The 27680-nt window shown below is 40.8% G+C and overlaps 1 protein-coding gene and 1 long non-coding RNA gene across 4 annotated transcripts; one reads left to right on the forward strand and one right to left on the reverse strand.

The window, feature by feature from the left end:
• LRRC63 (leucine rich repeat containing 63) lies at nucleotides 1-24229 on the forward strand. 3 transcript variants are annotated; one of them, XM_031615786.2, is made up of 11 exons: nucleotides 1-85; nucleotides 3448-3512; nucleotides 4829-4976; nucleotides 7714-8667; nucleotides 12310-12444; nucleotides 13066-13226; nucleotides 18388-18486; nucleotides 20570-20706; nucleotides 21485-21568; nucleotides 22259-22498; nucleotides 23305-24229. In XM_031615786.2, the coding sequence occupies exons 3-11, from the start codon at nucleotides 4889-4891 to the stop codon at nucleotides 23462-23464; spliced, it is 2058 nt and encodes a 685-aa protein (XP_031471646.2). In that variant the 5' UTR covers nucleotides 1-85; nucleotides 3448-3512; nucleotides 4829-4888; the 3' UTR covers nucleotides 23465-24229. The 3 variants fall into 3 exon arrangements, with proteins under 3 accessions (XP_031471646.2, XP_031471647.2, XP_031471645.2); XM_031615787.2 differs by lacking the exon at nucleotides 3448-3512 and having other exon boundaries at nucleotides 3-85; nucleotides 7717-8667; nucleotides 23305-24228; XM_031615785.2 differs by lacking the exon at nucleotides 3448-3512 and having other exon boundaries at nucleotides 3-85; nucleotides 23305-24227.
• LOC149920231 (uncharacterized) lies at nucleotides 4985-26976 on the reverse strand. The gene is made up of 4 exons (XR_016461843.1): nucleotides 25148-26976; nucleotides 22399-22445; nucleotides 7202-7307; nucleotides 4985-7054 (listed from the first exon to the last, which is right to left on the reverse strand). It is a non-coding gene; the product is annotated as an uncharacterized LOC149920231 (long non-coding RNA).
• Between the last annotated feature and the right edge of the window lie 704 nt (nucleotides 26977-27680).

The following is a 27680-nucleotide window of genomic DNA, read 5'->3' on the forward strand; positions in this document are numbered from 1 at the left end:
GGGGGAGGAAGGGAGCTGGGCTCTCCCGCTGCTCTGCGCCGTTCAGCGGGGTGGGGAATGCTGCTACAGGCGAGGCAGGTGTAGGGTGAGTTTCCTAGCAGGGTTGGTAAGAGGGCACCTCAGATCCCACGTGTAGCGAGACAGCTGCAGACCCTTAAAGTTCATCTGGTCCAACTCCCCTGCAATGAGCAGGGACACCCACAGCTCCATCAGGTGCTCAGAGCCCCTCCTGCCTGACCTTCAATGTCTCCAAGGATGGGGCATCCACCACCTCTCCGGGCAGCCTGTGCCACTGCCTCACCACCCTGATTGTAAAATATTTCTTCCTTATATCCAATATCTAAATCTTCCCTCTTTTAGTTTGAAGCCCCCAGTGGTTCTGGCTGGAGCGTGTGGTAGTGTCGGAGCTGGGAGGCTGAAGAGCGGTGCCTTAGGTGGCCATGCCAGGGTCTGCAGTGTTGACAGGGTCAGGTGGACCACCTTAAAGCATTCCTGCAATTTGGCCGTGTTAGAGCAGGACACAGCTGCGTTGAGGTTTCTTCTGTTCCACAGCTCAAGTCTCTGTGATGTTTGCTGTCAGTGTCTCCTCTCTCTGTCCTGCCTTGGCTTTGCTCTCCTGCCCTGTTGCCAGAATCTGTGTGGCAGGATTCCTCCCAGACACCCTCTTCCTTTGCTCCTCTGCCACACTGAATTTCCACAACTAATCTGCTTCTTGCCTTCTCCAGCACTGGGAGCCTGCTGGTTCAGCTTACTGTTGTCTGGAGTTAAGCTAGACATACAGTTGTGACCACAACCCTGCAGTCTTTCAACTTCTTGTTTCTGTTCCCACTTTGATTTTTACCCAGAATCTCAATAACTATAATAGTTTAATCTCATGCAAAAATCTTGCTTGCTTTTATCCTTCCTCTCTCTTTTAGCAGGAACAGCACTGATACCCTGTTGGAAACACCAGGGTTTCTTGTTTGTGCTGCACTTCCTCCACTGCCCCCATCCAGACTCTTGCCTTCCTTTGTATCCATCCTGCTTGTTTTCAAACTTCAGGGTTTCCTCTGCAGTTTTCACTTTGAGCCAACTGCTTGCACTCGCTGTCGGAAGTTCTTTGTCTCTACTTTCATCCTAGGCCTTCATTTCTTTTTTCCAGTCTGTTCTATTCCTGCTGATTTGCAGGCAGTGTTCCTCAAAGTATTGGTGAAAAGTTGTGGCTGTCAGGTGAAGTTCCTGGTGACTGGAAAAAAGGCAGTGTCACACCCATGTCTAAGAAGGATGGAAAGAATGAGCCAGGGAACTACCAATCTGTCAGCCTCACTTTGGTGGTGGGGAAGACCACGGAGTAGATCCTCCTGGAAACTATGCTGAGATGCGTGGAAGTGAGGGAGGTGATATGGGATAACCAGCATGGCTTCATTAGGGGTAGGTACTGCCTGACCAAACTTGCTGATTTTTATGATGGTGAAACGGTGTGAGTGGACAAGGAAAGAGACACTGGGCTTCAGTAAAGCTTTTGACTCGGTCCCCTATAACATCCTACTCTTCAAATTGGAAAGATACATGTTTGACAGATTGATTGCTCAATGGATGAGGAACTGGTTACAAGATAGGTACCAAGAGTGGTGGTCAGTGGTTCGATGTCTGGTTGGAGACTGGTGATGAGGCACATCCCTTGAGAGTCAGTACTGAGACTAGTGCTCTTTAACATCTTCATCAGTGACACTGACAGTGGAATCATCCCCCTGTACTCAGCTCTGGTGAGGCCACACCTTGAGTACTGTGTTCAGTTTTGGGCAACTCACTGCAAGAAAGACGTTGTGGCCCTGGAGTGGATTCAAAGAAGGCAACCAAGCTGGTGAGGAGTCTGGAGCACAGGCCTTATGAGGAGCGACTGATGGAGCTGGGATTGTTCAGTCTGGAGAAGAGGAGGCTCAGGGGAGACCTTATTGCTCTCTACAACTGCCTGAAGGGAAGTTGTAGTGAGCTGGGGGTTGGCCTCTTCTCTTTTGTAACTGGTGATAGGACTAGAGGGAATGGCTTCAAGCTGCACCAGGGGGGATTTAGGCTGGACGTTAGGAAATACTACTTTTCTGAAAGAGTGGTCAGGCACTGGAATGGGCTGCCCAGGGAGGTGGTGGAGTCACGACCCTGAAAGTGTTAAGGAACGTTTGGATGTTGTATTGAGGGACATGGCTTAGTGAGAACTGTTGGTGATAGGTGAATGGTTAGACTGGATGATCCTGTAGGTTTTTTTCCAACCTTGGTGTTTCTGTGATTTTGTGAACCAAGTGCACCCTAAGCAAGTTTGTGGATGACACTAAGCTGTGTGGTACAGTCAACATACCTGAGGGACTGGATGCCATGCAGAGACCTAAACAGGTTAGAGCAGAGGACACGTGTGAACCTCATGAGGTTCAACAAAGCCAAGTGCAAGGTCTTGCAACTGGGTAGTGGCAACCCCACTGTGAGTACAAGCTGGGGGATGAAAGGATAGAGCACATCCCTGCCAAAAGGACATAGGGGTACTGGTGGATGGTAAGCTGGACATGAGCCAGCAGTGTGCCCTCACAGTCCAGAAAGTCAAATATATAATAGACTGCATCAAAAGCAGTGTGGCCAGCAGGGCAAGGGAGGTGATCCTGCCCCTTTACTCGGCACTGGCGTGACCCCACCTGGAGTACTGGGCATCCAGATGTGGAATCCTCAGTACAGGAGAGACAGATGTGCGGGAGCACGTTTAGAGGAAGCCCACAAAAATGATCCAAGGGATGGAACACCTTTCCTATGAGGACAGGCTGAGAGAGCTGGGGCTGTTCAGTCCAAAGAAGAGAAGGCTTTGGGGAGACCTGAGAGCAGCCTTGCAGTATTAAAAGGAAGACTGTATGAAATAAGGGAACAGACACTTTAGCAGGGTCTGTTGTGATAAGACAAGAGAAAATGGTTTCAAACTAAAAGAGGGAAGATTTAGATATTGGATATAAGGAAGAAATATTTTACAGTCAGGGTGGTGAGGCAGTGGCACAGGTTGCCCGGAGAGGTGGTGGATGCCCCATCCCTGGAGATATTGAAGGTCAGGCTGGATGGGCTCTGAGCACCTGACAGAGCTGTAGCTGTCTCTGTTCATTGCAGGGGAGTTGGACTAGATGAACTTTAACGGTCCCTTCCAACTCAATTGATTCTTTGATTTCTTACTGAAACACCACTCACACTCCTTAATCCGTCAGCCAGTTTGAACCCAAGCAACCTACATGAGAGAAACGAGGGACATTTTTCCATGCTTATGTGTGTGTGCTTATCAGCTGTGAACTCTACATCCTGATTTTTATCAGTGTTGCAGGAGGCACAGAGGTTGCACAGAGGGCTTTGAGGTCTCCATCCTTGGTGGTTTTCAAGACCAGACTGGTTAAAGCTCTTAGTATCCTACTTGGAGTTCACAGTCAACCCTCCTGTCCTTTCCAGCCTGGATGATTGTCCTGTGCTATGGTCCAGTGCCAGGCAGAATCTGGCAGTGAAAGACTGGAACGGTAAGATGTAGTGGATCACGCAGGAAGCCAAGACATGACTATGGAATGGTTTTTTTTTTTCCAGTTCTTGAAACTGATCTTTGGCTTGGTAAGAATTCCTGCATTGTAGGTTGTTGTTGTTGTTATTGGTTTGTTATCATTATTATTATGCTTGTTGTGATGTTTGACCATTCATTCAAACTTGCCGTGGTTAACATTGAACTCCAGGCTTCCTTTTTAAGCTTCTGCTTCTTCCTTTCTCCATCCCCTTGTTTTATTGTCATTCAAGTTTGTAAGCTGAATGTCAGATCTGAACTTGATCCTGCTTATGTGGTTCAGGACAGTGTTCATTCTTTTCATCACAATCTTCGTTGATTACAGTTTTTATAATGCTACAATTCCATTTAAATTAATCTTGTCCATATGGAAATTTGAAGTCTCAAGCTTACCTATCTTCAAAATTAATTATTGAAGTATTTTCTTTTCCTAGAAATCCCCCTTTTTGTTTGTTTATGTGAGAATTTTCTTACTCTTTGTAAATATTCCCATGAGCCAGTAGTTTTCTGATTATGGCACTTCTCATTTCTCTTCAAAGTCGCCATCTCTGGTTTGTCTTCTGTGCTTTCCTTCTGATTACAAGTTCTTTAAGACTGAGCCTTTATTTTATGTCTTATGTCATATTAGCTCTATACCAAAAAAAAAAGAAACCTAAACTCATTAATCTGGAACATAGCTAACCTTGAAAATCACTGTGAAGCAGAAATGTGTTAAACTTGGCTGGTAATGAGAGGACTTCTGAAACCAAATCAGGAGTTCTATGATTTAAATAAATATCATTGTATGCAATCATAATCTAAAAGGAAGCCGGAAAGAAGCATAAATATACTACTTGCATACTCAGCTTTTTTTTTTTTTTTTAAACTGGGTCAACTGTTGTTCATACTAAATCTGTTTATCCAGCAGAAAACTATTTCTGAGACCTTTCAGAATGCTTAATGTGGGGTGCTTCACTAATTTCCTGCTCCTCCTTTTCCTCAGACAAGAAAAACTTTGCCTTGCCTTCTGTGGCAAAAGTGCTGAAAATCATTCTTTAATGGAAGCATTCCAAGGTTAATGGAATAGCTCTTTCAGGTTCTTTTTATCACTGATTTATTTCTTGAAACACTAACGATAATTAGAAAAACTGTTGAATCAATCATTAAGAGAACATATCTCCCTTTTTGGCCACTTGTGCTGTGTTATGATTCTTGTATTGCCCAGTTTATATGAGCAGACCATTCATAGTTCAGCACATTATACTAGAGATGACTATTTCTTTTGTTTTGTCTTCTTGTCAGATTTTTCTGATCTTTGGAAACATCTTCAGTCATCTGTCAGGAACAAAGGCAAAGCAGAAAATGGCTGAGCAGCCAAAACTACTTCGTAGACCTCTGCCTCCTAAGCTGCCATCTAAACTGTCTGTACCAAGGGAGAAGGTTGGTAAAGGTAAATTATATAAAAACAGTTCTTGTAGTGCATAGTTTCAAATTCCATATGTTCTCTGAAGTTATCACAGAAGAAGATGAATCTTGTTGTTAATCTGTAAGTTCACAACAGAGCACAGGCAAATACCTATGCTGGCTTCAGTCAGGCAGTTCTAATGCTGAAGCTCCTCGACAGTGCAGTATGGAAGATCCTGAACAATGCTAAAGTTCAGTGCAAGCATACTAGCCCACTCTCTTACTGAGTGCAAAATGTGCTGGAGGTATCTATTTGTAATTGCTGTAGCTGTTCAGCAAATGATTAATCTACATAATCATAGAATCATAGGATAGTTTGGGTTGGAAGAAACCTTTAAGATCATCTAGTTCCAACCCCCTCTATAGGCAGGGACACTTCCCTCTAAACCAGTTTGCTCAAAGTCCCATTCAGCCTGACCTTACCAGCAAGTGTTGTAAGCTGCTAGGGCAAAGCAGTGTGAATAGGACTGTGTGATTATCTGAACCACTGCATCTTTCTGGGACCTGTTCATGTAAAATAAGGAAAGAGTAGTTGAGACAGGTGTAGGAACCTGCCACTTTTCTGACTTGAATGCTACCCCACTAGCTTGTCCAAGAAAATAAGATATAACATGAGAAACTGGTGGTTTGGGGAAAAGTTATATTGAAACAGATGAGAGTCAAACCATAGGGGTAGTGATATACAACTTTAATTCAGAGAAAATAAGAAATAGATGTTTGGGGGAGATGGTCATATTCTTAGAATGTACATTTATGTGAAAAGACATATACTGGCTTATATTATTTTAAAGGCATCAGGAAATCCTATTTAAGAACAAGAGACTTGCAGTGCAGTATGGTTCAGAAATAAGTAGACATTTTATGTGCCAGTATACGTGAATGAAAAGCTCTTTTCAGTTTATATAAAGTAGCTATTGATTAAATATTTAAGCACTAACCTTTAAAAATAAAAACAAAAAACAATAAAATGATCTATAATAAAATATTTTTAACACAAATGATACAAGAAGCTGGAAACTATTCACTGATCCTGAAACCAGATCTATAAAAAAGATTCTTGATGTTTGAACAGATTCACTGACTTCAGTCAAAAACCGTGAGACCTCAGGATTTGCTGTAGAAATATGGCATACTGAATTGTTCAGCTTTTTTTTTTCACTGATTAACACATGAAAATTAATGTAGTATGAAATAATAAAGGTCATATCAAAGAACAGCACTGTCCCTACAAACTGATCTAAAGAGAACAAATCATTTACTGCTTTTTATTTCCCTCTGTATTCTGTAATTCTGTTAGAGCATCTAAATAGCTAAAACTATTCAGTCTTCACGTAATCATGAAGAGAAACCACCAGAAGGAAAAAATATTTTGTATTATGTTGGAAATAAATTATAAGCAACTTTATTTGTTACAGCTCATTTGTTTTTTGGTTTGTTTGTTTGTTTTTAAAACACAATCATGCTGTATTTGTAATTCTTAACAGGTAACACTAACTTTAAAGGAACAACGATAACATATTGTGTAATATCTTTATAAAAGTATTAAAAATATTAAGGAGAATTCAGTTTTAGAAAAAAGTAATTATTAGGCCCTTGATATTATTAGGCCCTTGATATTATTAGGCCCTACTGAAGACTATTTTGAAAGGCTGGTAAAATCTGTACAATATATTTCCAGCCTGGCACTGTCAAAACAGATGTAAGTATTTCTGGCTCAGTACCAGAGCTATGCTCCAATGATTTAAAACATTTTAAAAGTGATAGATAAACCTTTTATCCTCAGAGTTTTATTGTGATGGCTCTTCTTGTAGTAGAGCATATGATTAGTGATGGTTGCTATTTATAGATTATGTATTTATGTAGTACAACTGACAAGAATCCAAGATCCGCACAATAAAGTTTGTTCAAGGATCATTTCTCCAAATGTAACCGTTGCACCTGACAGATATTTAAACAGCAGCATGGCCATTGATCAAAAAGCAACTCCTCAGCAATGGTGTTTCAGTCATTTTTGGGGACAGAATTGTTTTGTGCTTCATGAAGTGTGAGACTCAGACCTGGGGCCTAGGAAAAAAAAAAGATGAGCCTTTTAGTGGTATGTCATAAGTGTCTTCCTCTGCAGGGAACTGTAGAAAGTGAGGATGTAATACAATAAAGCAGTTAAGTAAAAATGCAGAAGAAATTTCAAGGGGAGGTGATGGTGGACTGTACCTGGTAGAGAGCTTGAAGTTGTCAGCTGCAGTACTGGAGGGCAAGAAATCCAGGGAGATAACCCAATGGTCCCAGCTTTCTTTGGGAGCTGAGCTGCAACAGAGAGCTAGAGAGAGAGGCTTCTCCTTATGCAGTTCCCAGAAAATGAGTTTCCCTAGCAAAGGGAGCAAAGCAGCAAGCTTGTGGAACTACACAGGCTGAATGAAGAGTAATTGTATAGGAATTTTTTTGTTGATAAAAGTGTTCAGGGCTAATTACTTCTGTATGCAGTATGCAGTACTGTTTGGAAGCTGGAGTCTAGCTAAGGAGCCAATAGACCTTCAGAATGAGCCCTAGTAGCAAGGTGGCTATTATGTGAGGAGTATGAAATGAATCTCCACCTCAGTGGTGTGGGACACTAGGGCTCAGCACCATCACACCACACATGCTAGTCATTAAACTGAGATGCTTAAGCTGAGTGAATAGAATTTCTAAGCCTCATTCTCAATGTCTTTCTTTTCTCTTGTTTTCAGCAGGCAGGGGTTTTGGACAATACCGAGCTACAGTGACGAAGAGTACAAATGATAAAAATGGAAAAGCTGTGTCTGACAGTTATGCCAGTCCTCAAGGGCAAGTCAAGCAGACAGATGTTTCCTTCAGCCATGGTCACATTTCCCAGAATCCGGTGAAAACCCAGCCCAAAGATACATTCCTGTCTGTTCATCAGATGTGCCAAAATCAAAGACAAATCCAACTCAAAGATCTCCTTCAGTCTCAATACCTGTCTGGTGGTATCCAACCCCAGTCTGGCCATATTTCCTCTTGTCTAATACATTTCCAACACCAACATGTACGTCAGCTTAATCGACACAGTAAATACGGGCAAGCACAGATCCAGTCCAAAATCACAGGTTTTCATGGCGAAAGGGGAGGTTTAATTCCCTCTGAAACAAGTTTCCTCACAGGAGACATGAAGCAGAAGGGTGATGTAGTTTTTAAGAACAGTAACTCTGCACATTGGTCTTTAGGGGGCAATACTGCAAGCCTGGTTGGTCAGTATGAAACTATTCCTATCTGGTCAAGCAGACCAATGCCAAACCAAAGCAAAGTGAAAAATGTGGTTTTTGCCCAAAGTCCTAGGAGAGATTTTATTCTTACTAAAAGTCCCAGTGGGCCTGATTGCTTCTCATTTTGCGAAAATCATAAATTCTCTCATGTGAAGGGTCAAAAATTACAGAGCACTGGCCCTGCCCATTGCACTCCTCCTGTGTTTACGCTGGAAAGTTTAGCTGCAGGTTCTTCTCACCATCTGCCTTTGAAGACAACACTCAAAAAGCCGTTTGTTTCCCGCTACAACTATGAAGTCCTCAGTAACAAATTAATGACTGAAAACAGGAGTTCACAGACTGAAGTTAACACAGTGATTTTGTCTGACATTGCTTTACCTGCAGATGAAACAAGAAAGCCTGAGCAGCAGAAGTTCCTAGGTAATTAATATTAAACACTGTAGTATCTGTTTGCAATGTCTTACAGGAGAAAAAAAACAAAACAAAACAACTTTGTTTTTGCTTATGTGGGTCTTTGAATTTGCCCTCATTATTTGAGAAACAACTAGTGCAGAATTATAGCTTGTGATAACTAAATGAAATGTTGTGTCTTCAGATAGCAGCACACGGTGATTTAAATGTATGCAACTTTATTATAACAGATGGTGTATGGGAACTGTGAAAAGTCTTGTCATTTAAGTCTTTGAAAATGGTGGATCTGTTCATCACCAGGGTTTAGGAAGGCAGTTCTGACCCTTTCATGGGTCTTTGGCCTTGTCTTCCTGTACCTTATTGAATGCAAAATGAAGAACAGACTTAGAATCACAGAATCACAGAATCATTAAGATTGGAAAAGACATCTAAGATCATCTAGTCCAGCTGTCAGCTCATCACCACTACACCCACTAATCATGTCCCTCAGTACCACATCTCCATGTTTCTTGAACACCTCCAGGGACAGTGACTCCACCACCTCCATGGGCAGCCTGTGCCAGTGCTTGATGACTCCTTTGTAAAAGAAACATTTCCTAATATCCAACCTGAACCTCCCCTGGTGCAACTTAAGGCCATTCCATCTAGTCCTATCACTATTACTTGGGAGAAGAGGCCAACCTCCACCTCACCATCTCCCCTGAGCCTCCTCTTCTCCAGACTCAACCATCTCAATTCCCTCAGCTTCTCTTCATAAGACTTGTGCTCCAGACCCTTCACAGTTTCATTGCCCTTCTCTGGACATGCTCCAGCTTAAAACAAAGATATATTTCTTTTTGCAGGATTTTATTCAGGACTGACCAGTGTCCTACTGTGTCCTGTATTAGTCATATTGCACAAATGGTTGAGCTGATATAAGTCAGAAGAAGGGAAGAAGTGGAAGGAAGAAGCAATGGGGAATTCTGTAATCTGATGTTGCTTCCAGTTACATAGTAGCTTGAAACCTCTGCACTACAGACTGTGCAGGAGCTGGAGGAAGAGTGGTGAATTCCCTAGAGAACTACTTTTAGCTTTCTCAGTGCTTCTGCAACTAAGTTTCGTTCCACAGCTACAGTAGAGAAAAGCCTTCCATGGGTTCCATCCTGGGATGTGTTAAGGTGAAGCTGGGTTTAACAACTGGATTTAGAGGTGCTCCCAGAAGCTGACATTTTGTAATTACTTCACATGAATTCAGTCTTTTTTTCTCTCAGAAAGCAAAGTCTCAAATGTATTCCTTGGTATCAGTTTTCCACTACTGACAAGTGAGTAAATGTGACTCATGGGAAGAAGTGTTTGCCTCATCCTTCCACTGTGTTAGTCTAGAAGAGGTATAGAGTTATTTCTGTACTATCGCTATAAATCATTAGCACAGTGGAAATGGTTTGTCAGTGTATGGTAATATGAAAGGTGGAAATGCACAGTCTCAAATAATGGTCACACTTAGGGACTGTGTGTGCTTTGGCACAGGGGATGTGATTCTGGTTACTGATGTGTGGTTCTGTTGCACAGGCACAACTTCAAGAGGGAAGCCATTCCACTGGCAGGAACTCTGTTCACTGTGTTCAGAGTGTGAGAAATGTGATGCATTTTGTAAGAGAAAGGTGGCACTCAGATTCTTCTGATGAAATGCAGGGGCAGACACCTGGCTATAGAGTTTGTGTTCCTAGTTGTATTCCATGTACCCAAACATGTGGAAGGCTAGAAGCAGCACTGTATGGTTGCCATGGGCTTTTCTGCAGGCTCTAGTTGGACCACACTGCTTATCCAAACTCTGCATGGGTGGGAATATAAGTGCTGTATCACTTGGGACTAGAAAAGTTGTTTTGAGGAGTTGAATAACATGTGGGCATTTCATCCTATTGGAAAGGTACTTTGTTGGAGCAGTACTCTGATGTGGTTCTGAAAGCAGCCCTGTAAAGAAGGAAAGTATAATAAATCCAGAGCACTTTCTGAGGCCTTGTCTCCGCCTCTCCAGTCCCTTTCAAGGTCATCCAACCAGGAAACAGCTGGTACTGTAGTGTCCCCTTCTCCCTCTCTTTCTCAGGCAGATGCATCCCTTCTTCCTAACTTTGAGTATTATCTCAAAACCATTTCTGAAGAGATCTGTGAAGCTGGCAAACCATGCTACCTTAAGTGGTAAGTGACTGCACGCTGAAACTGAAACCTCAGGGAGGCAGTTCATACCACCAATGTGAAATCCCTCAAGTTGATCATTTAATGTAATTAGTAATGCATGCTTCTTCCTTAACCCATAAAGAGAGGGACAGAAACTTCCAGAAGGCACATACTAACCCAAGGTAGACATCTAAGATGAATGGAATGAACGAAACACAAAATAGATATCTCCTTTTTGACCACTTACAATAAAATACAGTTTTGCAGTCACGTTTGCTGACTGACACTTTATGTTATACACCCATGGTCAGCTGCATGAAAAAGAGCAAACCATGGTGACACTATTTTAAGCACAGAAACTCAAAGCTGTTCACTATAGCCAGCAATGAGGTTGGCTATAAGTTCTGGTTGCTGCACCACAGATACAGATATGGTGAATGTGGCTTAGAGAAAGGCGTTACTTGAGATTAATTGAGAGAACCATTAAATTGAGTATGTGCAGCTGTTAAGCTATATATTTGTTCACCTCCTGGTACTGGTTGGGCGAATTACTATCTGATGTCAGATTTTAGTGCTGAGAATGCTTTTCTGTGAAACTATTTTGTAACAGTGTCAGCACAACCCTTTTTATGATCAACCTTTTTATGATCAATCTTAGGCTCATATTTTCTAGGACATAATTACTTTTCATGCAGGCTGGGCCCAGCTGGCTGGAAAATATTTTGCACAAAAGGACCAGAAGACCTGGTGGATGACAAGCTGAATGTGATCCAGCATCATGTCCTTGTGGCAAAGAAAGCCGCTCACATACTGGCAGTATTTTAAAAAGCATAGCCAGGAGTTCAAGGGAAGTGATTATAACTTCATATTTAACACTTGTAAACTCACACCTGAGATTCCCCACCATAGGACAGATATTGATACACTCCAGCAGAGGCTAACAAAAATGGTCAGGAAGTTGAAGCAGTCGGCATCCGAGAGACTGAAAGTTGAGGTTGTACAGTCTGAAGAGGAGATGCTTAAAGAGAGATCCTAATTCTGTCTTCAGCTAGTCAAACTCTTCTCAGAAGTTTGCAGTGACAGCAGAAGAGGCAAGTGACACCAGCTGGGAAATGGAAAATTCTCATTAGATATAAGGAACCCTATGCTGTGTTGGTCAAACACTGGCACAGGTTGCTGGGAGAAGTTGTGGATTTACATCCTTGGAGATAATCAGCAGGAAAAGGCCCTAAGCAAACTGATCTAGTCCTGCTTTGAACAGGGAGCTGGATCTGATGGATCTTGGAGATCCTTTCCAATAAGAATTATTTTATGATTCTGTGTGTTTCTTGTGCCTACTGAAGCTTTAAAATTTATCTCTTATATATCTAAGGTCTTTCTTACTGCATTTAAATAATATATAGGGCTTCTGTGCAATCAGATTCTGAGCCATATGTATTAAAGAATCTATTTTTTGTGTATGCAACGTGTCTGCTATTACTTTGCACTTCTCTTTAGAAATGGCCTTGCAAGAGAAAACAAGAAAATCTGATATACCAGAAAAAGTTTTGCAAGAACAAAAGAAAGAAAAAGCATATATTATACATTATGTAAAGTTAACTGAACCTGATAGAGAAGAAGGACCCTTTTCAGGTACGAACAAGGTTTATGTGCAATAGTCATAAAATGGCACTGTGATAGATCATTCTCAGAAATATGTCATGACAACATCAGCCTATGGGGACTACAGCCACTACATATTGTTGAAGTAGCAAAATAGTGGAATTATAGAGTAAAGAAATAATCTATAATATTGACCTGGCTTTGAAGTGACAGTGAGGTTGAAGGCACAAGGCCTAAAGCACTCAGGAGAAAGGATTCAAAAACAATCCAACACAATGGCAACCCTGTAGTCTCTATCTCAGCAAATATTATCTATGGAGGAAGGCAAAATACTGTCATTACTGCAGGTCATAATCCAGTTCTACTTTTTGTTTGTTTGTTTGTTTGTTTGTTGTACATGAAGACCTATTCTCCTCCTATCAAAGGAAAAAGAAAGGAAGAGTAAACGACCTGCAATCTTTATATTTCTTTGCAGGCATTCATGAGTCAAATTTATTACTATGTGAGAGTCTTGTCTGTGTTTGGCAACAGAGGATATAAATTATTAGATTCAGGAAGTCTGCAGAACACCTCTCATTCAGTCTTTACTATGTTGTGTTTGCATTCCCCTAAGAAATTTTGTAATGCTTGACACACTTTTTCATATCATAGATGCTAACGATGTCCCTGACAGCAGTAGTGTGGAGTGTGACTGGGAAACCAGATTCCATTTTATGGCAAGCAAGAAAGATGAAGAGAAAAAACTGATGTTCAGGTCCCAAGTAAAAGTATGGCATTGCTTCTTGAACAGGAAGACTGCTCTCAACCTTCAGGTATAGCCGTTAAAGATGCAGTACATATGTTGCTGTATTTAATAGTCAGTTTTCATTCCAAGCATCCAAGCATGTAATAGTCAGTTTTCATTCCAGGCTTTGCAACATCATCCACAGAAAAAAACAATCTTAAAATTGGTCCTGGACAACAGCATGAAAAAAAAAAGTGAATAGAATGATTAAAATGGTTTTGATAAAATTAGAGTAGCTGTAGGTATAGCTCTTTTACATGCTTTTCTTCTATAGTACCCTTGCCTAAATTCTTCATTGTTTATTTGTTCTTTCTTGTACTTTCGCCCTGTACTTTTACTGTCTTATTTTCTTTCTGATGCATTCCACATAATTTTCATGGCACTTGTTCTGCATTATACCTTCTGCCAAAGTGTTTGCCATTCAACCCAAATTATGCCAGTACCACAAAAAGGAGTCATCAGATGTGGAAAATGAGAGAATATTCCTCCTGCTTTTGGTAAGAGACCAGCAGAGATTTCATATTTCAGGGTTTCCATGAGGTTGCCTGCTGATATAAACGTTGTCCATTAATGGATGTGAACCAGCCACTCTGGTCAGATAAAGCTTCAATCAAATTCATACTTGGGATTCTCAGCCAGAATTCATGTTTCTAAGCCACTTTTATTTAAATAGTTTGTAGGCTTCAACCCACTGTCTGCAGCAGGCACTCATTGGAGTAGAAGTTGGTATCTGGATAAGCAAAATCCTTCTTGGAGTTAGATAGTGTTTCACGTATGGACTTTAATTCTCAGAATAAATACACCTAGTCAAAAGATGGGGAAAAACTGATCAGGGGGAACAATTCTAACATAATACTTCCTAATGTTTTAAATGCACATCAGTCTTAAGCAAATATGAGTAAATTAACTGTAAGTATTTAATTCCTTTTACTGTGATCTTGAAAGAACTGGTACTATTGTTTCACATTCTATCATCTAGGAAACCTATTGAGTTGTCAGTATTCCCAGTGAATTTGATCAGTATCTGAAACTGCTATGCTGTGATGAGGCTATTTGGAAGAAATGATAACAAGTGCCCCGTGTTGTTTGCCAGTAGCAATACGGTAAAAATGTTGTCTGATACCTATTCATTTTGAAGTTCTGCTGCCATACACATAAGAAGTGTCATTATCAAATTGAGCAGATTGTGTTACTTTATTATCCATTTCTGCAAATTTCACCAAAATTTAAACTGGCAATAACAGAGATGGAAATACCAGAATCGTCATGAGCTAAAGCTGCTGTGAGTTCTCTTTTTTAGTACTATAAAAAGCAATTATTGATTTTGCACCTTCTTGCCAGCAATACCTTTAAGTGGTTATAGAAAAAGATATTTATAGAACTTTTTTTTTCTCTTTGCTGAGAAGTGTACAAAAATTTAACTCTTCTGATATATAAATAACCTCCAAAGCATCCAAATCAATGGAGCTACTCCACACTTTACCAGCTAAGAGCTGACATCCTTGAGTGATCCCTACTTCTTTTATTCAACTTATGCACATTTTACCTAGTTACTAAGAGAATTATTTGCTGATATTGCTGTCTTTTCACAGATATTTTGAGGCATCTCACTGGGCTTCACCACACACTAAAAAGATTCTTTCTACACGGTCATCACTGGTGAAATCTGTCTTGCTGTGCTGCATCTGTACTTCTTCAGGAGTAGCTGCATAAATTATTCTACATTACTTAAGAGTGCTCATATGCCACTGCAGTGTCCCTGCCTTAGGGAGGCCTGTTCTTCTGATGCATGTTGCAGAGAAGTCCAGGCTTGCCTTGAGTGAGCTGACATTTTCACACCAAAAGATGTGGCTACAAGCAGGGAGACATGATGGATCTGCAGGTTAGCCAAGTAACACTGCATTGCTATGGCTGTGCTACTTCCTTTTCTGGAGCAAGCTGGTCAGGTATTCCTAGAGTCTCCTCACTTCTATCTGAGAATAGACACTGTATAACTTCATGCAGCTTTGCTGAGTCCTCCAGTAATGGGAATGTGGAGATTTGTCACACTGTACTTTTTTATCTATGGGACAACAGTCAGATGTGATACTTTATGGAGGTTGGGGTTGTGTTCCTTAAAATTGTCACTGTGTCTAGAAATTCCAGAAGTCTGGGTGAAGTCAGTAAAGATATCTGCATAAAGGAATTGCATGGTCAGTACCTTGAGTCATGCTAAACTCAGTTCAGAGTAAGCTTTCTTGGCTGCCATTAAAAATCAATCCAAAATCCTTCAGTGCAATTAATATATAAAAGTTGTCAACACTAACAGTTTTCTTTCAGATAGATATCTTTATCTCTGTTTTACAAAGCAGAGTCTTATTTGTCTAAGGCACCCTTCCTTTGAAGTATTAAATCAGAAGTGTTGATTCATTAAAAGATTAGGTAACAATTTTATTTTTCTGAGTCACCAAGAAGTTGCAATTTGCTGAATATGAAACAATCCTAAGTGTTATCAATATTGCTTTCTTTTGTGAACAGGAAATATTTTTCAGTGTCTGAGAAAGGTATTAGATATGAAAGCATGTTTTCATGCATCTCTACAGTAAGTATTGCCTTTGTGATTAAAGATGTATTTAGAAGCTCCAGCAAAAGCAATCCTTTAACTAAGTGATATCTAACCACAGTTTTTTTGTTGTTAGAGAAATGTGCCTGCCTTTTAGACTTTTATGATCCCATCAACCGACAGGGACCAAAGCATCCAGCCCACTATCTTGTCTTTGGGGAAGTTAAAGAAAGAGATCTGTCTAAATGCAGAATGGGATTAAGGAGCCAAACTCCCTTAGTGCATCGAGCCCAGTAACTGATTCCAGGGCACTCTGGAAAAGACAGAGAAGTCCAGAGATGTATCCCTTTTCCAGTGTCACTGAATGCCAGCCCTTCTGCCTAGGTCCAGCTGGGAATCCCAATGCCATCATCTGCTTTAAGCTGAAACAGGACAAATTTCTGGGGTTTACTGCTGTTTCAGAAACCACTCAAACATTTAGAAACAGAAATACTATGAACTGAAAAAGGGAAGGGCTTGCATGTGAAGCAGAACCACTTCACACAGCTTAGTAAATGCGAAGATATTCCTTCTTGGGCATGTTGCTTAGAAGGCAAAGTGCCTGCTTTTCCTCTTCATGCTCAAAGATAGTTGTTTAAAATCAGAAAGAATTGTTGCAGCTGTTTGTTGAAGAACTGAATTTTGTTCCGTATGAAGAACTGATACTTGAGAACTCTTATCTGTTCATAAATAACCCAATCTGAAACAATCATCTGCATAACACATTTAAATCCATGACAAAATCCTTCTAGTATTTAAGTCTATCTTGCTCATCCTACATCTCTTGAAGATTTCACAAACAGTGGAGAGAACATTGCACTGGATGTTCATTTTGGCTGCAAATATTTTTCCTCTTTAGAATGAAAATTTGCAGATATTTTTTAACATCTAGAAGAATTTCCAGTTTGGATTTTAATCTTAAAGAAATGTAAAGAATCTACCTGCAGTCTTGCAGTATCACCATGGGAAATCCTCAAATGAGGTACAGTTTTTCTTGCAAAACAGGTTGAAAGAATCCAAGAAAATTCTGAACTCAAATGCAGTATGTAAATCTCATTTCATTATAGCACTATTCATGATTTACATTCATATATCTATTTATTCTAACTCTTAGGTTGTATTGCATTGTATTATAACTCTTAGATCCAGATTTGATATGACCAGCAGTTTAGTAGGTAGTGTATGTTATGTACATTGTGTATCTATCTGCCACGAAAATGATAAGTAATTCTGGCCTACAAGGAACAAGAGGCTAGATTCATTTATCTCTTAAGGCATATTTGAAATTGTATGTGACATTAATTAAATATTATCTCAGCATTTATGTAGTTGAGATTGGATATATAACAATAACCACATACATTCCAGAGGGGTCATCATAATGCAGAAGCAGCACTTTCCCAGCAGAGCTTAGTATAAAACTTCCCATGTTAGAACTGAAAGTAAGAGTTCAATAAAGGAGCAATAAAATGAAAAAGTGCTTCATTGCCTGAATCTGAAGATGTTTGGATTACATGTTTTGGGAGTTTTGGATCCACTTGAGAGGGTGAGTATATTCCAGAAGTAGAGTAGATGGGTTGAGCTTCTAAATCAGGTATACTTTAGGAAGGTCACGAAGGGAAATCTAACACAGTTTGAACAACATTAGAAAGTAGGTGAGAAAAGAAAAAGTAAGCCAAAAATCACAGAGCTTCAAGCAGCTACAGAACTGGGCCACTTATTTCATGGCACAATTAAGAAAGCAGCCAGAATGAGGGCACTAATAAGAGAGGACCTTGGTGCTCTTAGCAATTACAGGTGTAGGTATTGTGTATCAATATCACAGTACTCTCTCTGTGCTCTATTGCACATTGGTTCTCTGATCTATCTACACTGCAAAAGTATTCATCGTACTGCAGTTTTTCTTAGTGTGCACAAACAAGTCCCTCCACAACAAAACTTTACTGCAGATCTGAGAGTAGCACCTGATTTATCTTTCTTTTCCCTATTCGTTGAATGCTTTAGGGCTTTTCTTTCTTTATACTGTTGTACACTCTACAAGAACATCAGTATGGCAGATTTCAGGAAGTGCCCTCATGCTATTTCAGGCTGCAGTCTGAAAATGAAAACAAACCTTGCTGAATAATAATTATACACAAAAGCAGAAGGGAGTTCCATAGCCAAAAGCTATGCTGTGTAATGCAGACTGTTCTCAAGCAGGCCAGCCGGGCAGGGCAAGTGCCACTCAGTACCACATGACCCGTGGCAAGGGATTGCTTTTGATATTTTGATAAACTGAGTAAAAAGTTGCATTCTGGACTGTGTCCACGCTTGAAAAAAGGAAACAGGTTATTTGGACATAATGGAAATGAGCAGGAATGACAGTGGAGGACTCTGTGGCAAGAGGCAAGGCAGGCTGGGCTTTGGGTTTGCTGACATTGTCTTCAGGCATATCAGTGATGCTGCTTAAGCTGACTCCATCCAAAGGAGAATCAAATTGTGGTATTTCTAACATTCGCAACACATCTATGAGTCCTAGGGAACTGTTCTTAAGGATGTAACTGCATTTAAGTGAAAATGCTGAGAGATTTCCTTATTCAGCTGTCCCATTTTTTTACATTTCTTTTAGGCCTATTTTTTGTTTCACCTTCCAAACCTGACCCCATTGATGGATACTTTGGTCTGCCTTAACTTGTCATTCAATAATTTACTCTTCTTTCCTATGGAGGTATGCACTGCTTGTTTTCCATGATTTCACTAAAAGTGATCTAAATCTGAAATTCTACTGTTTGGATATAAAAATTAACTTTCAACAAGTTGTGGTTTAAATGCAAGTGTCATAGCACGGCTGTTCAAAACAAATGGAAAAAATAATAGTTAACAGTGTTAAAATATGCTTTGGTTACTTGGGGTTCAGTAAGAATTATGGGAACAATCACGGAAGTCTTTGCAACTGTTCTCCCAGGCTTCCATCTGCTCCCACAGGTTCTCCTGTCCCTTTTCTATTTTCTTGCTCCAGCAGCCTGTAGCAATAGTCCCAAATGCCTCCAGTCTTCCCAACACACTTAAGACATTCAGACAGGGTCTAAGGCTGCTGAAAATCTGCATTTACTGTGAATACCCAAATTAGAGCATGCTTGGTGTGGACCAAATCACTAGGAGTAAGTAGCTATTAAAGTTTAGAAAAGTGAACACATACAGACTGTATTATTTTTCCAGGCACTTGCAATTTGATCCATTTCTGACCATGCAGTCAGATGTTTGCATTTTGGAAGACTGTGGACATTTCACAGAATCACAGAATTGTAGGGACTGGAAGGGACCTCTAGAGACCATTAAGTCCAACCCCCAATTTCCCTGCTTCTTGTTTTTCCAAGCACTGCACAGGATAGCATGCACACTGTTATTGTACCTGAGGCACTGGTAGCTATGGAATGACATGGTCTCCTCCATTCAAGCTGTGTTTGCCTTGACAAAGGCTGTGCTTGGCTAACTTAACATTACAGATACAGACTGGGATGGTTCTGGAGGTTCTCCAGTCCAGACTCCCAGTCAGAGTAGTGCTAGTTTAGACCTTCTCATGTCATCCTCAACAGCACAGGGCCCCTGAGCTACAGGAGGTAAAACAGTATTTTTCAAACTTTTCCAAAATGTGATCCACCCTGCCTTTCTGACTCACCATCTGTATGCAGCCAGGCACACGAGAGCTTAAGAAGAGAGATGAATAACTGAAATAATAGTGCTCCTAGTAGTTAACAGTCCCTTTTGAAAACTTTCACAACTCTTTTTTTGTGATTTTGATCCATGATTTGAAAAACACTGCAGTAGCCCTTTCAGAACTGGGAATCGTAGAATCATAGAATCACCAAGGTTGGAAAAATCTCCAAGAACATCTAGTCCAACCTTTCCCCTACCACCACTATTGCCCACTCAACCGTGTCTCTCAGCACAACATATAAACGTTTCTTGAACACTTTCAGGGACAGTTACTACATCACATGCCTGGGCAGCCCATTTCAGTGCCTGACCACTCTTTCAGAGAAAAAAATTCATCCAGTTGGAGAATATTCATCAGGTTGTTTCTTTTTAAATGCCGACCAAACAAAATAGATTTTTTCCCCATTTCCATTCATATGTTTTTAGCAGAAGCATTTTTGAAGCAGACATAATAGAAATTGAAATTTTCACCTCAAAAAATGCAAGACCTGAAAGAAAAACAAGGCATATCATCAGAAATGCTGACAGTCTTAAAAACCAGCAGCACTTGCGACTCTGCTTGCAATTCTGTTGTAATCAATACAGTAAGTGATTGGCAATTGTGTCTCATGTGATATCTGCAGTAATACTATCACAGAATCACAGAATCACAGAATGGCCAGGCTTGGAAGGGACCTCAAGGATCATGAATCTCCAATCCCCCTGCCACAGGCAGGGCCATCAACCTCCACATTTAATACCAGACCAGGCTGCCCAGGGCCCCATCCAATCTGGCCCTGAACACCTCCAGGAATGGAGCATCCACAACCTCTCTGGGCAGCCTGTTCCAGCACCTCACCACTCTCTCTGTAAAGAATTTCCCCCTGACATCCTACCTAAATCTTTCCTTCCTCAACTTAAAACCATTTTCCCTTATTAATCTATATATACAGTAATCATACTAACAAGTCTTATAGTCTTATTATATTTATTTCCCCGTTCTTCCAGCATAGTTTACTGTTACTAGAAATGCAGAAAGCTTACAACAGAACAGTGACATGCTGTATGATGAACAGATGTTGGTTTTATCATTCCCTGTCCTCTTCCCTTCTCAGGTGTTTAATATTAAATCCTTACAAGTCCTTGTGCTCCGGAGCAACCCCATCAGAAAAATCCCCAATGACATTCACAGATTGAAGTCACTGAAGAAATTTACAATTTCCTTTAATTTGCTATCAGAACTTCCATCTGGGTAAGTTATTATTATTATTTTTTTAGTTTTCATGGAGATGTTTGTGGTATTTATAAGCACAAACAAGGATTTCTGTCTTGAACTACGTTATAATCTTTCACTGATTTTCATTTTAGTCATATCACTAAGCCAAACAGAAAGACTTTATCAAGATGACAGAAAATAGAAGTATTGGAATAGTTAATTGTAGTTGTTTGCCTTATTGAATCTTCACTAAGAATATACAGGTATACTAGTTTGCTGTAGCTCATTTTCAGTAAACAGACATTTTAGCTGAAAATATTTTGGGGAAGAATGATCTTATGACTTCCATTCTTGGCTCTACTGTCTGCCTTTGTGTTACAGTAAAAATCGGTGAATTTTAAAACGTTGTCAGTACATTAAAATATGACTGTTCTGTTGAGATGCTGTGGTATGGAAGTAAAATTCCACTTCTAGACTATTTTGGAATGCTAAGACCCAGCTTAAACCCCCTTGGCTTTAGGCATTTAATCAAGGCGTCCATCTCAACATCCACAGTGAATGGAGAGAATACCTCTACAGGTCATTTCAGCTCATGTAAGAGCTGAACCATAGTTTTGGATACCCAAAAGTGGCTAAAACATCATTAGCAGACATGAAAAATAGAGGCCTACACACTGTGAAGCAGTAAGGAATGGTTTGTGCTTCAGGGCAGGACTGGATGAACTCCAAAGGTCCCATTCAGCATTTATTCTTCTGATTTTTGCATTTCTCTATTTAGGTTTCTAATTCTTAGTTCTGTTTTCTTTCTTTATAGCTTGTTTTTATTAGAAGATCTCTGGTACCTGGACATTGCCTATAATTATATTAGCTATATTGCTAATGACATCAAGAACCTCAGGTATATAAGCAACATAAACTGAAATTAGATTTCTACAGCAGAATATATGGACTATATTTGGATGTTACTTGTATAAGTGAACATGTGAGGAGCATTCAGTATAACCTCTCTCTCCCTTCTCCTATCCTATGTGAAAAGCTCATTTAAACTGAAACAGTAAATGACAGTTGTGTAACTGTGTCACTTGATGGTAGCTGTAGGTCAAATATTCACATGCAAAACATGCTTGTTCTCTCATTTGGATTACATACATGCACATACACTTGATTTTTTATGATAAGGAAAGAGAAGATACACTTCCAGCCCAGGTGTGGTTGCTTTCAAGCAGTGCTGTTTCAAGTGTTGATTAAACAGGAATTAAAACCAAGCTCACCCATCCAGTAGAAACTGTAGAAAAGCAAATTATTCATGCATGTCCTTAATGTTGATGATATCTGTGCATGCCTAATGCATTCAGATATACCCAGCCTTGTCTTTCAAGATAACTCAGATATTTAAATTATATTTAGAAAAATAATATATGTACAATTTTATCTAGTACATGAAGAGTGCTGTAAGAAACACGTAGCATTTTATGCATAAGTAGCTTAGTAGTTAATCTAATGAGAGTTAGGCAGTTATATAAACCATTGTCACATTAGGATATGCTGTGAACAACCTGTAAATTCCTGGTGGTCCTTAAAATTACAGAAAGCTTGAGTATCTGAACACTGAAGGGAACCAGCTCTCTGCTTTGCCATCTGGGGTTTTGAATCTTCCACTAAAATTCCTCAGAATAGAAAATAATTTCATACACCCTTTGTTATGGAATGAAAAGATTCAGAACCAACCTCAGAAGCTGATTCATCTGGCTGCTCTCTGCTTCTCCAGAAATAATCTAAAGGAAAGATACAACAACATCACAGAAGATATTAAAAAGATTTTGGATGAGTAAGTAATGCAGAATTGCATCTTGTTCCCTTGCCCACCAAAGGAGTACTGTGTGCAAAAAATAGTTAACTGGCCCCTAATCAGAAATTCTGCAAGTGTTAGGAGTGTGGAAATCCATACTTTGTCCATTCCTTCACATGAAATTAGTGTTGATCAGTGATATGCTATTACATACTGCAGTATGTAAGCATAAAAAGTATAGTAATAGCTATAGTTTCATGTAGATATACTCAGTTCACATTTTGAGTATATCTGAATGAATGTGAAAATACAATTAAGATTTGTCGGATGCTGCATGCAAATACATTGTTCTGTTTAATGTTCCTAGGATTTTACACAGACACCTGTCCTCCAGACAAAACTTGTGTTGCAGCTTCATGTTCTGGCTTTACGTCAAGCCAGTCTGTTGGGAAGGGAGATTGACCTGAAGCTTACAGCTGAGCTGAAAATGATGTCAGCTCCATTTCTGGGAATTTCAGAATTATTTTCTTCTCTGCCTCTCCACTCCACCCCAACTGCACAGCACATCCTTCTATTTTTGATGTGTCTGCCTTCTCCTTCCCCATGGGAGCCATGCAGACTGTGCATTAAGGCTAGAGTAATTACTTTTTTGGAACAGAGCGGGCCTCTGCTAAACTGGAACTGAGGAAGTTTAAGCATCTTCTTCAGTGATGAACCACAGCCATTCTGAGGCCAAATAGTTTCTTTAATTTGTGCTTTTGAGTGAGGAAGTTGAACAGCTGGGGTGGGTATATAACCTTAGGAGGACGATGCAAAGTTTTTGATCCAATTTCTTACCATTTTAGTTTCAGTGTCTGTGACTGCTGCAGTGGACCTCGATATGGCAAAGGACTTCAGCTCATCCAAATGTACAGAAATGTATTTAAATTTGGAAGGCTTCCTTTTTACTTCTATGCCTGCTCACCATCGTGCCATAGAAACTTTGTGTCTCAGCCTGAAGCTTGATGACAGTACTTTGTGAAAAGGTATCTGGATTGCAGAGAAACTGTGAATGGGATAAAATAGTTCAGAAATATGAGATCTTGTGTTGTGTCATTCAGGTGGACAGCTTGCTGGTGTGACGGGATCACTTGCTGTGACTCCATCTTTCTTGAAGTTCTTTCAGTTCTGAATGGTCTGCTTCATATCAGTGAATTGTATTGAGCTGTATTGAAATGAAATGCAGACTCAGCTCTATGTAAAGTCAGTGAAGTTAGATTTGACCCTGTGTTTCTCCCAGTGACACCTGACAAGGTATCAGATTCTTCCCCACAGCTAGCAATAAGCCGTTTTACATCACTGTTCTTGTCAGTGCTTTAAGAATGGATAACTTTATTCCTGAGCTACATATTACATCCTTCAGTTATTTGTCCAATCTGCAATATTTTTGCAAGTCATGGAAGGTCTTGTAAATATTTCTTTATTTATAAGCACTTCTTCTACTATAGCAAAAACTCTTAATTTTTTTAATGAATTTCAGTCCCCAAAGATGAGATGTCTGATGCTTTTCTCAACATAATGATACTACTAATAAAAATAAACAGAACCTTCATCAGAATGACTGAATGGGGAAGGCAGCCTACAATGGATCTGGGCTCAGAGCTCCTTCTTCTTCAGATTTCATGCTTGTAGTACAGCATAGTCAGTGCTTTGTATTGTTTCCCACCTTGTATCAGTGAAAGCGTTAAAATATACAAAGACATTGAAACTCATTTGCCATTTTAGGAAAGAAAAAAACCTAATCATCTGATTTTATTATCAATCAGTACAGCTACTGAACTATGACATGTAAGAGATTTTTTGCATCTTTAATTAAATGATCAAAATCCATTATAAAGGCAGCTATGACCCAGAGACAGTCCAAAGACTGCTAAAGGAGAGATGAGAAACTGATGACATTCTTTGTACACATACAGTCCCATGGATGGACCACCATCTCTGCTCCAGTGATTAGACAACAGAACTTGTCCCAGAATAATTGTTGTATAAAATGTATCAGCAGCATCAAGGGCAGGGCCCATTCTCCTATGACAATGTCATCAGCACTGGGCCACAAAGGCAACTTCTGCAGACTTCTCTGGCCCCGTCAGTCCTGGATGTCTGATGACAGGTAGGTAGCACCATTACACAGGAAGAAAAGCAGCCCCCTATCCTTTCCCATCACTTCCTCTGCTTTCCACCCCTCATCACATTACTCCTGCTGACTGACCGGTGCACTCTGCTGGGATATGATCACAGGGAATTGAAACTGCCTCAGTATAAGGAGTGCTTTTCACCTCCTGCTCAGTGCTCCGGCCTCTGTATATCTGTGCACAAAAGTAACTTCTCAGTGTTTTCCTTACTTACTGTACTAATTATAGTAAAAAACTCAAACTGCTTTATCTGTGCTAAGACTTTAATGGAGGCAGTGTGTTTAGCTGGATGTGCATTCAGTGCGACTACCCAGCTATGGAATGGGGCTGGTGGCAGGAAAGAAGTTAGATCGACGTAAATGCAAAAGCAGAAATGGATGATCCAGAAAGAGAACTGAAAGGGGGAATTCAGAGGTTTAACAGAACTCATAGGCACTACAGTGAAGAGATCTGGAGGCACTTATGCAAAAGACAACAACCATTATTCAAAGACAAAAACCAGGGAAATTTCACTTACCTGAAGACTGCCCTTTGCTAGATTCTAAGCCTTCACATGCAGAGTAGGATATGATTTAGCATCTGCAATGTCTACCACCGAGCAGGTGAGCTGAGCTACCACCTCATAATGTTGAGAGGAACTGAAAGAAACCAGCTACTTCACAGTGGAGGAAGAAAGAATTTTATCTTCATATGAAGTTTCTGGAACTGACGTAACCTGGAGAATTTGTGCATGCTGACGAATGGCTGAAATTCAAAATAATATCAAAATGTCACCAAATCCAGGAATTAGCAAGATCCCCAGTAAACTTTCCAGCAGCCTTTGGCTTTGTCTCACATGTCCCTGGCTGCTCCTGGTGAGAAAGGTGAGCTGTAACAAGGAGGAGTACCATAGGTCCTTCTCCAGCATTGGTTGTAGATAAACACAGACACACATAAGTTCCTGTGCTCTGGGCTTGGAGCTGGCTGGCTGAGAACAGATAGAGCTGGGCTGTGCCAAGCTGGCTTGAGGAGGTGTTTTGTGTGAGCCCCCATCCCAGTTGCTATGCTTTTAGGGAACAGTAGTCCTACTCCTTCCAAAAGCATTTGCTAATGTTGAAATGTTCTGGGGATGTCTTCAATAGTTTCTTGCATTATTTTAGGAATGGCTGTAAAGCTTCCCAGGACTAATTAATAGAAGATATCTGGACTGAAAGAGTTTCGGATGCAGACAGGATTTCTGGACCAGATTCACAGCCTCTCTGCCAGGCTTCAAGGTAGATGACCATACTCTCTCCGCATTCCTAGCTTGGCAGCAGTGGAGTTGGCACTTGGTGTGCCCTTCATAGAGAATTACTTGCAAAGGGAGTTACAGCAATGTAGGAAAAGAGGCACATTTGGTGGTATGAGAGTAGCATGAAGAAAACGATGGGTGTGGTGCCATTGTGTTCTGCAGAAAAAAGAACCACTGTTGCATGTGGACAGTGCTTCCCCAGGATGAGCACATGCTCACCTCCAGCTTGGGGGTGGCTCTGCGAACACACCTTTGGATTGGAGAGCAGCACAAGCACATCAATGTGACATTTGTGAGGTTAGCACTCAGTGTTTTCCTCTGGTTCTGGGCAGATCTGGCAGCTTGCATGGATACACCCGAGGTATATGTGCACAGGCTGAGGCTGTCCATTAGGACTGCATTGGCCAAATAAATACCTGCAGTGGAACCGAAGCACTAAGGCAGTTACCACCCCGCTTAATTCTGCAGTTCATAAACCCGAATTAAGTTACGTACAGCCAGCTCCCTCTAGTGGTATTTTTCCTGAAGTTCTAATGCTTTATGAGATTGGATTTTGCTTTGGGATTTTGGTTGGTTGGTTTTGCTTTGCTTTTTATACATACAACCTAATGTGAAGAGGTTATGACATGACCAAGGTTTAAGCTCTCTGAATCACTTCCAGGCTCTTCTGCCCTTAAGGACAAGGCACAGGGAGCCAGTTGCCTCCTGAAATTCCTATCACAGTGTGAAATGAAAATTATGATCAAATCAGGCAAATCTGAGCAAAATTGCTACTTGGCAGGTGAACAGATGGCTTTCCAGTTCAACTCAAACTCTCTTTTCTCCTATTCAAAGGCTTTCAGGCCTTCTTTTTGTTTGCTTATGGTACACCAAATGAACTTCCTAAACTCTACATGAGCATTGTACTAGTAATACTTATTGCAGTGTAACTTAAAGTAACTGAGCCATATCCTGGAGCATAGGCATCATATTTGATATATGAATTCATGAAGTATGAAGCAGGACAAGGGAAATGTTTTTAAGTTGAGGGAGGGAAGATTTAGGTTGGATGTCAGGGGGAAGTTCTTTACTATGAGGGTGGTGAGGTGCTGGAACAGGCTGCCCAGAGAGGTTGTGGATGCTCTGTCCCTGGAGGTGTTCAAGGCCAGGTTGGATGGGGCCCTGGGCAGCCTGGTCTAGTATTAAATGGGGAGGTTGGTGGCCCTGCATGTGGCAGGGGGGTTGGCAATTCTTAGGGTCCCTTCCAAGCCTGGCCATTTTGTGATTCTGTGATTCTGTAATGACCAACAAACACGTCCTCTGCCGTTGCTATGGGAGGAAAAGCCAAAGGTTGAGGGCTGTGGGGGTCTACACCCATTCTGTAACTGCAAAATACAGGTTTCTAGGCCACAGCACACGCTGAGGTCCCTTCTGGAACTCCTGCCACGAAGCAACTGCCCACCACAGCAGAGTCGTGTGTTAGGCAAGCACAGGAAAGGTGTGTATGCCATGGAGTGAAGTGTAAGACAGTAAAAACTGTCCCTCCCCTGACACAGCTCCATGCCGTTCCCTCAGGCCCTGTCGCTGTCACAGAGCAGAGCTCAGCGCTGCCCTCCACACCCTGTGAGGAGCTGCAGCCACCATCGGGCCTCCCCTCAGCTCCTCTGCTCTGGGCTGAGCAAAACAGAGGCCTCAGCGCTCCGTGTACATCTTGTCCTCTAGACCCTTCACCATCTTCGTAGCCCTCCTTTGGATACTCTCTAATAACTTTATGTTTTCCTTATGTTGTGGTACCCAAACC

The sequence above is a fragment of the Phasianus colchicus genome, chromosome 1, assembly GCF_987193195.1.
Source record: "Phasianus colchicus chromosome 1, bPhaCol1.hap1.1, whole genome shotgun sequence".
Taxonomy (NCBI): domain Eukaryota; kingdom Metazoa; phylum Chordata; class Aves; order Galliformes; family Phasianidae; genus Phasianus; species Phasianus colchicus.

Bases quoted from the DNA above. Each gene is read 5' to 3' on its own strand.
- LRRC63 (XM_031615786.2), top strand. From the start codon at position 4,889: ATGGCTGAGCAGCCAAAACTACTTCGTAGACCTCTGCCTCCTAAGCTG. The intron at 12,445-13,065 runs GTACGAACAAGG...TTCATATCATAG, and splicing joins AGAAGAAGGACCCTTTTCAG to ATGCTAACGATGTCCCTGAC. The intron at 13,227-18,387 runs GTATAGCCGTTA...CATTTCTTTTAG, and splicing joins AGACTGCTCTCAACCTTCAG to GCCTATTTTTTGTTTCACCT.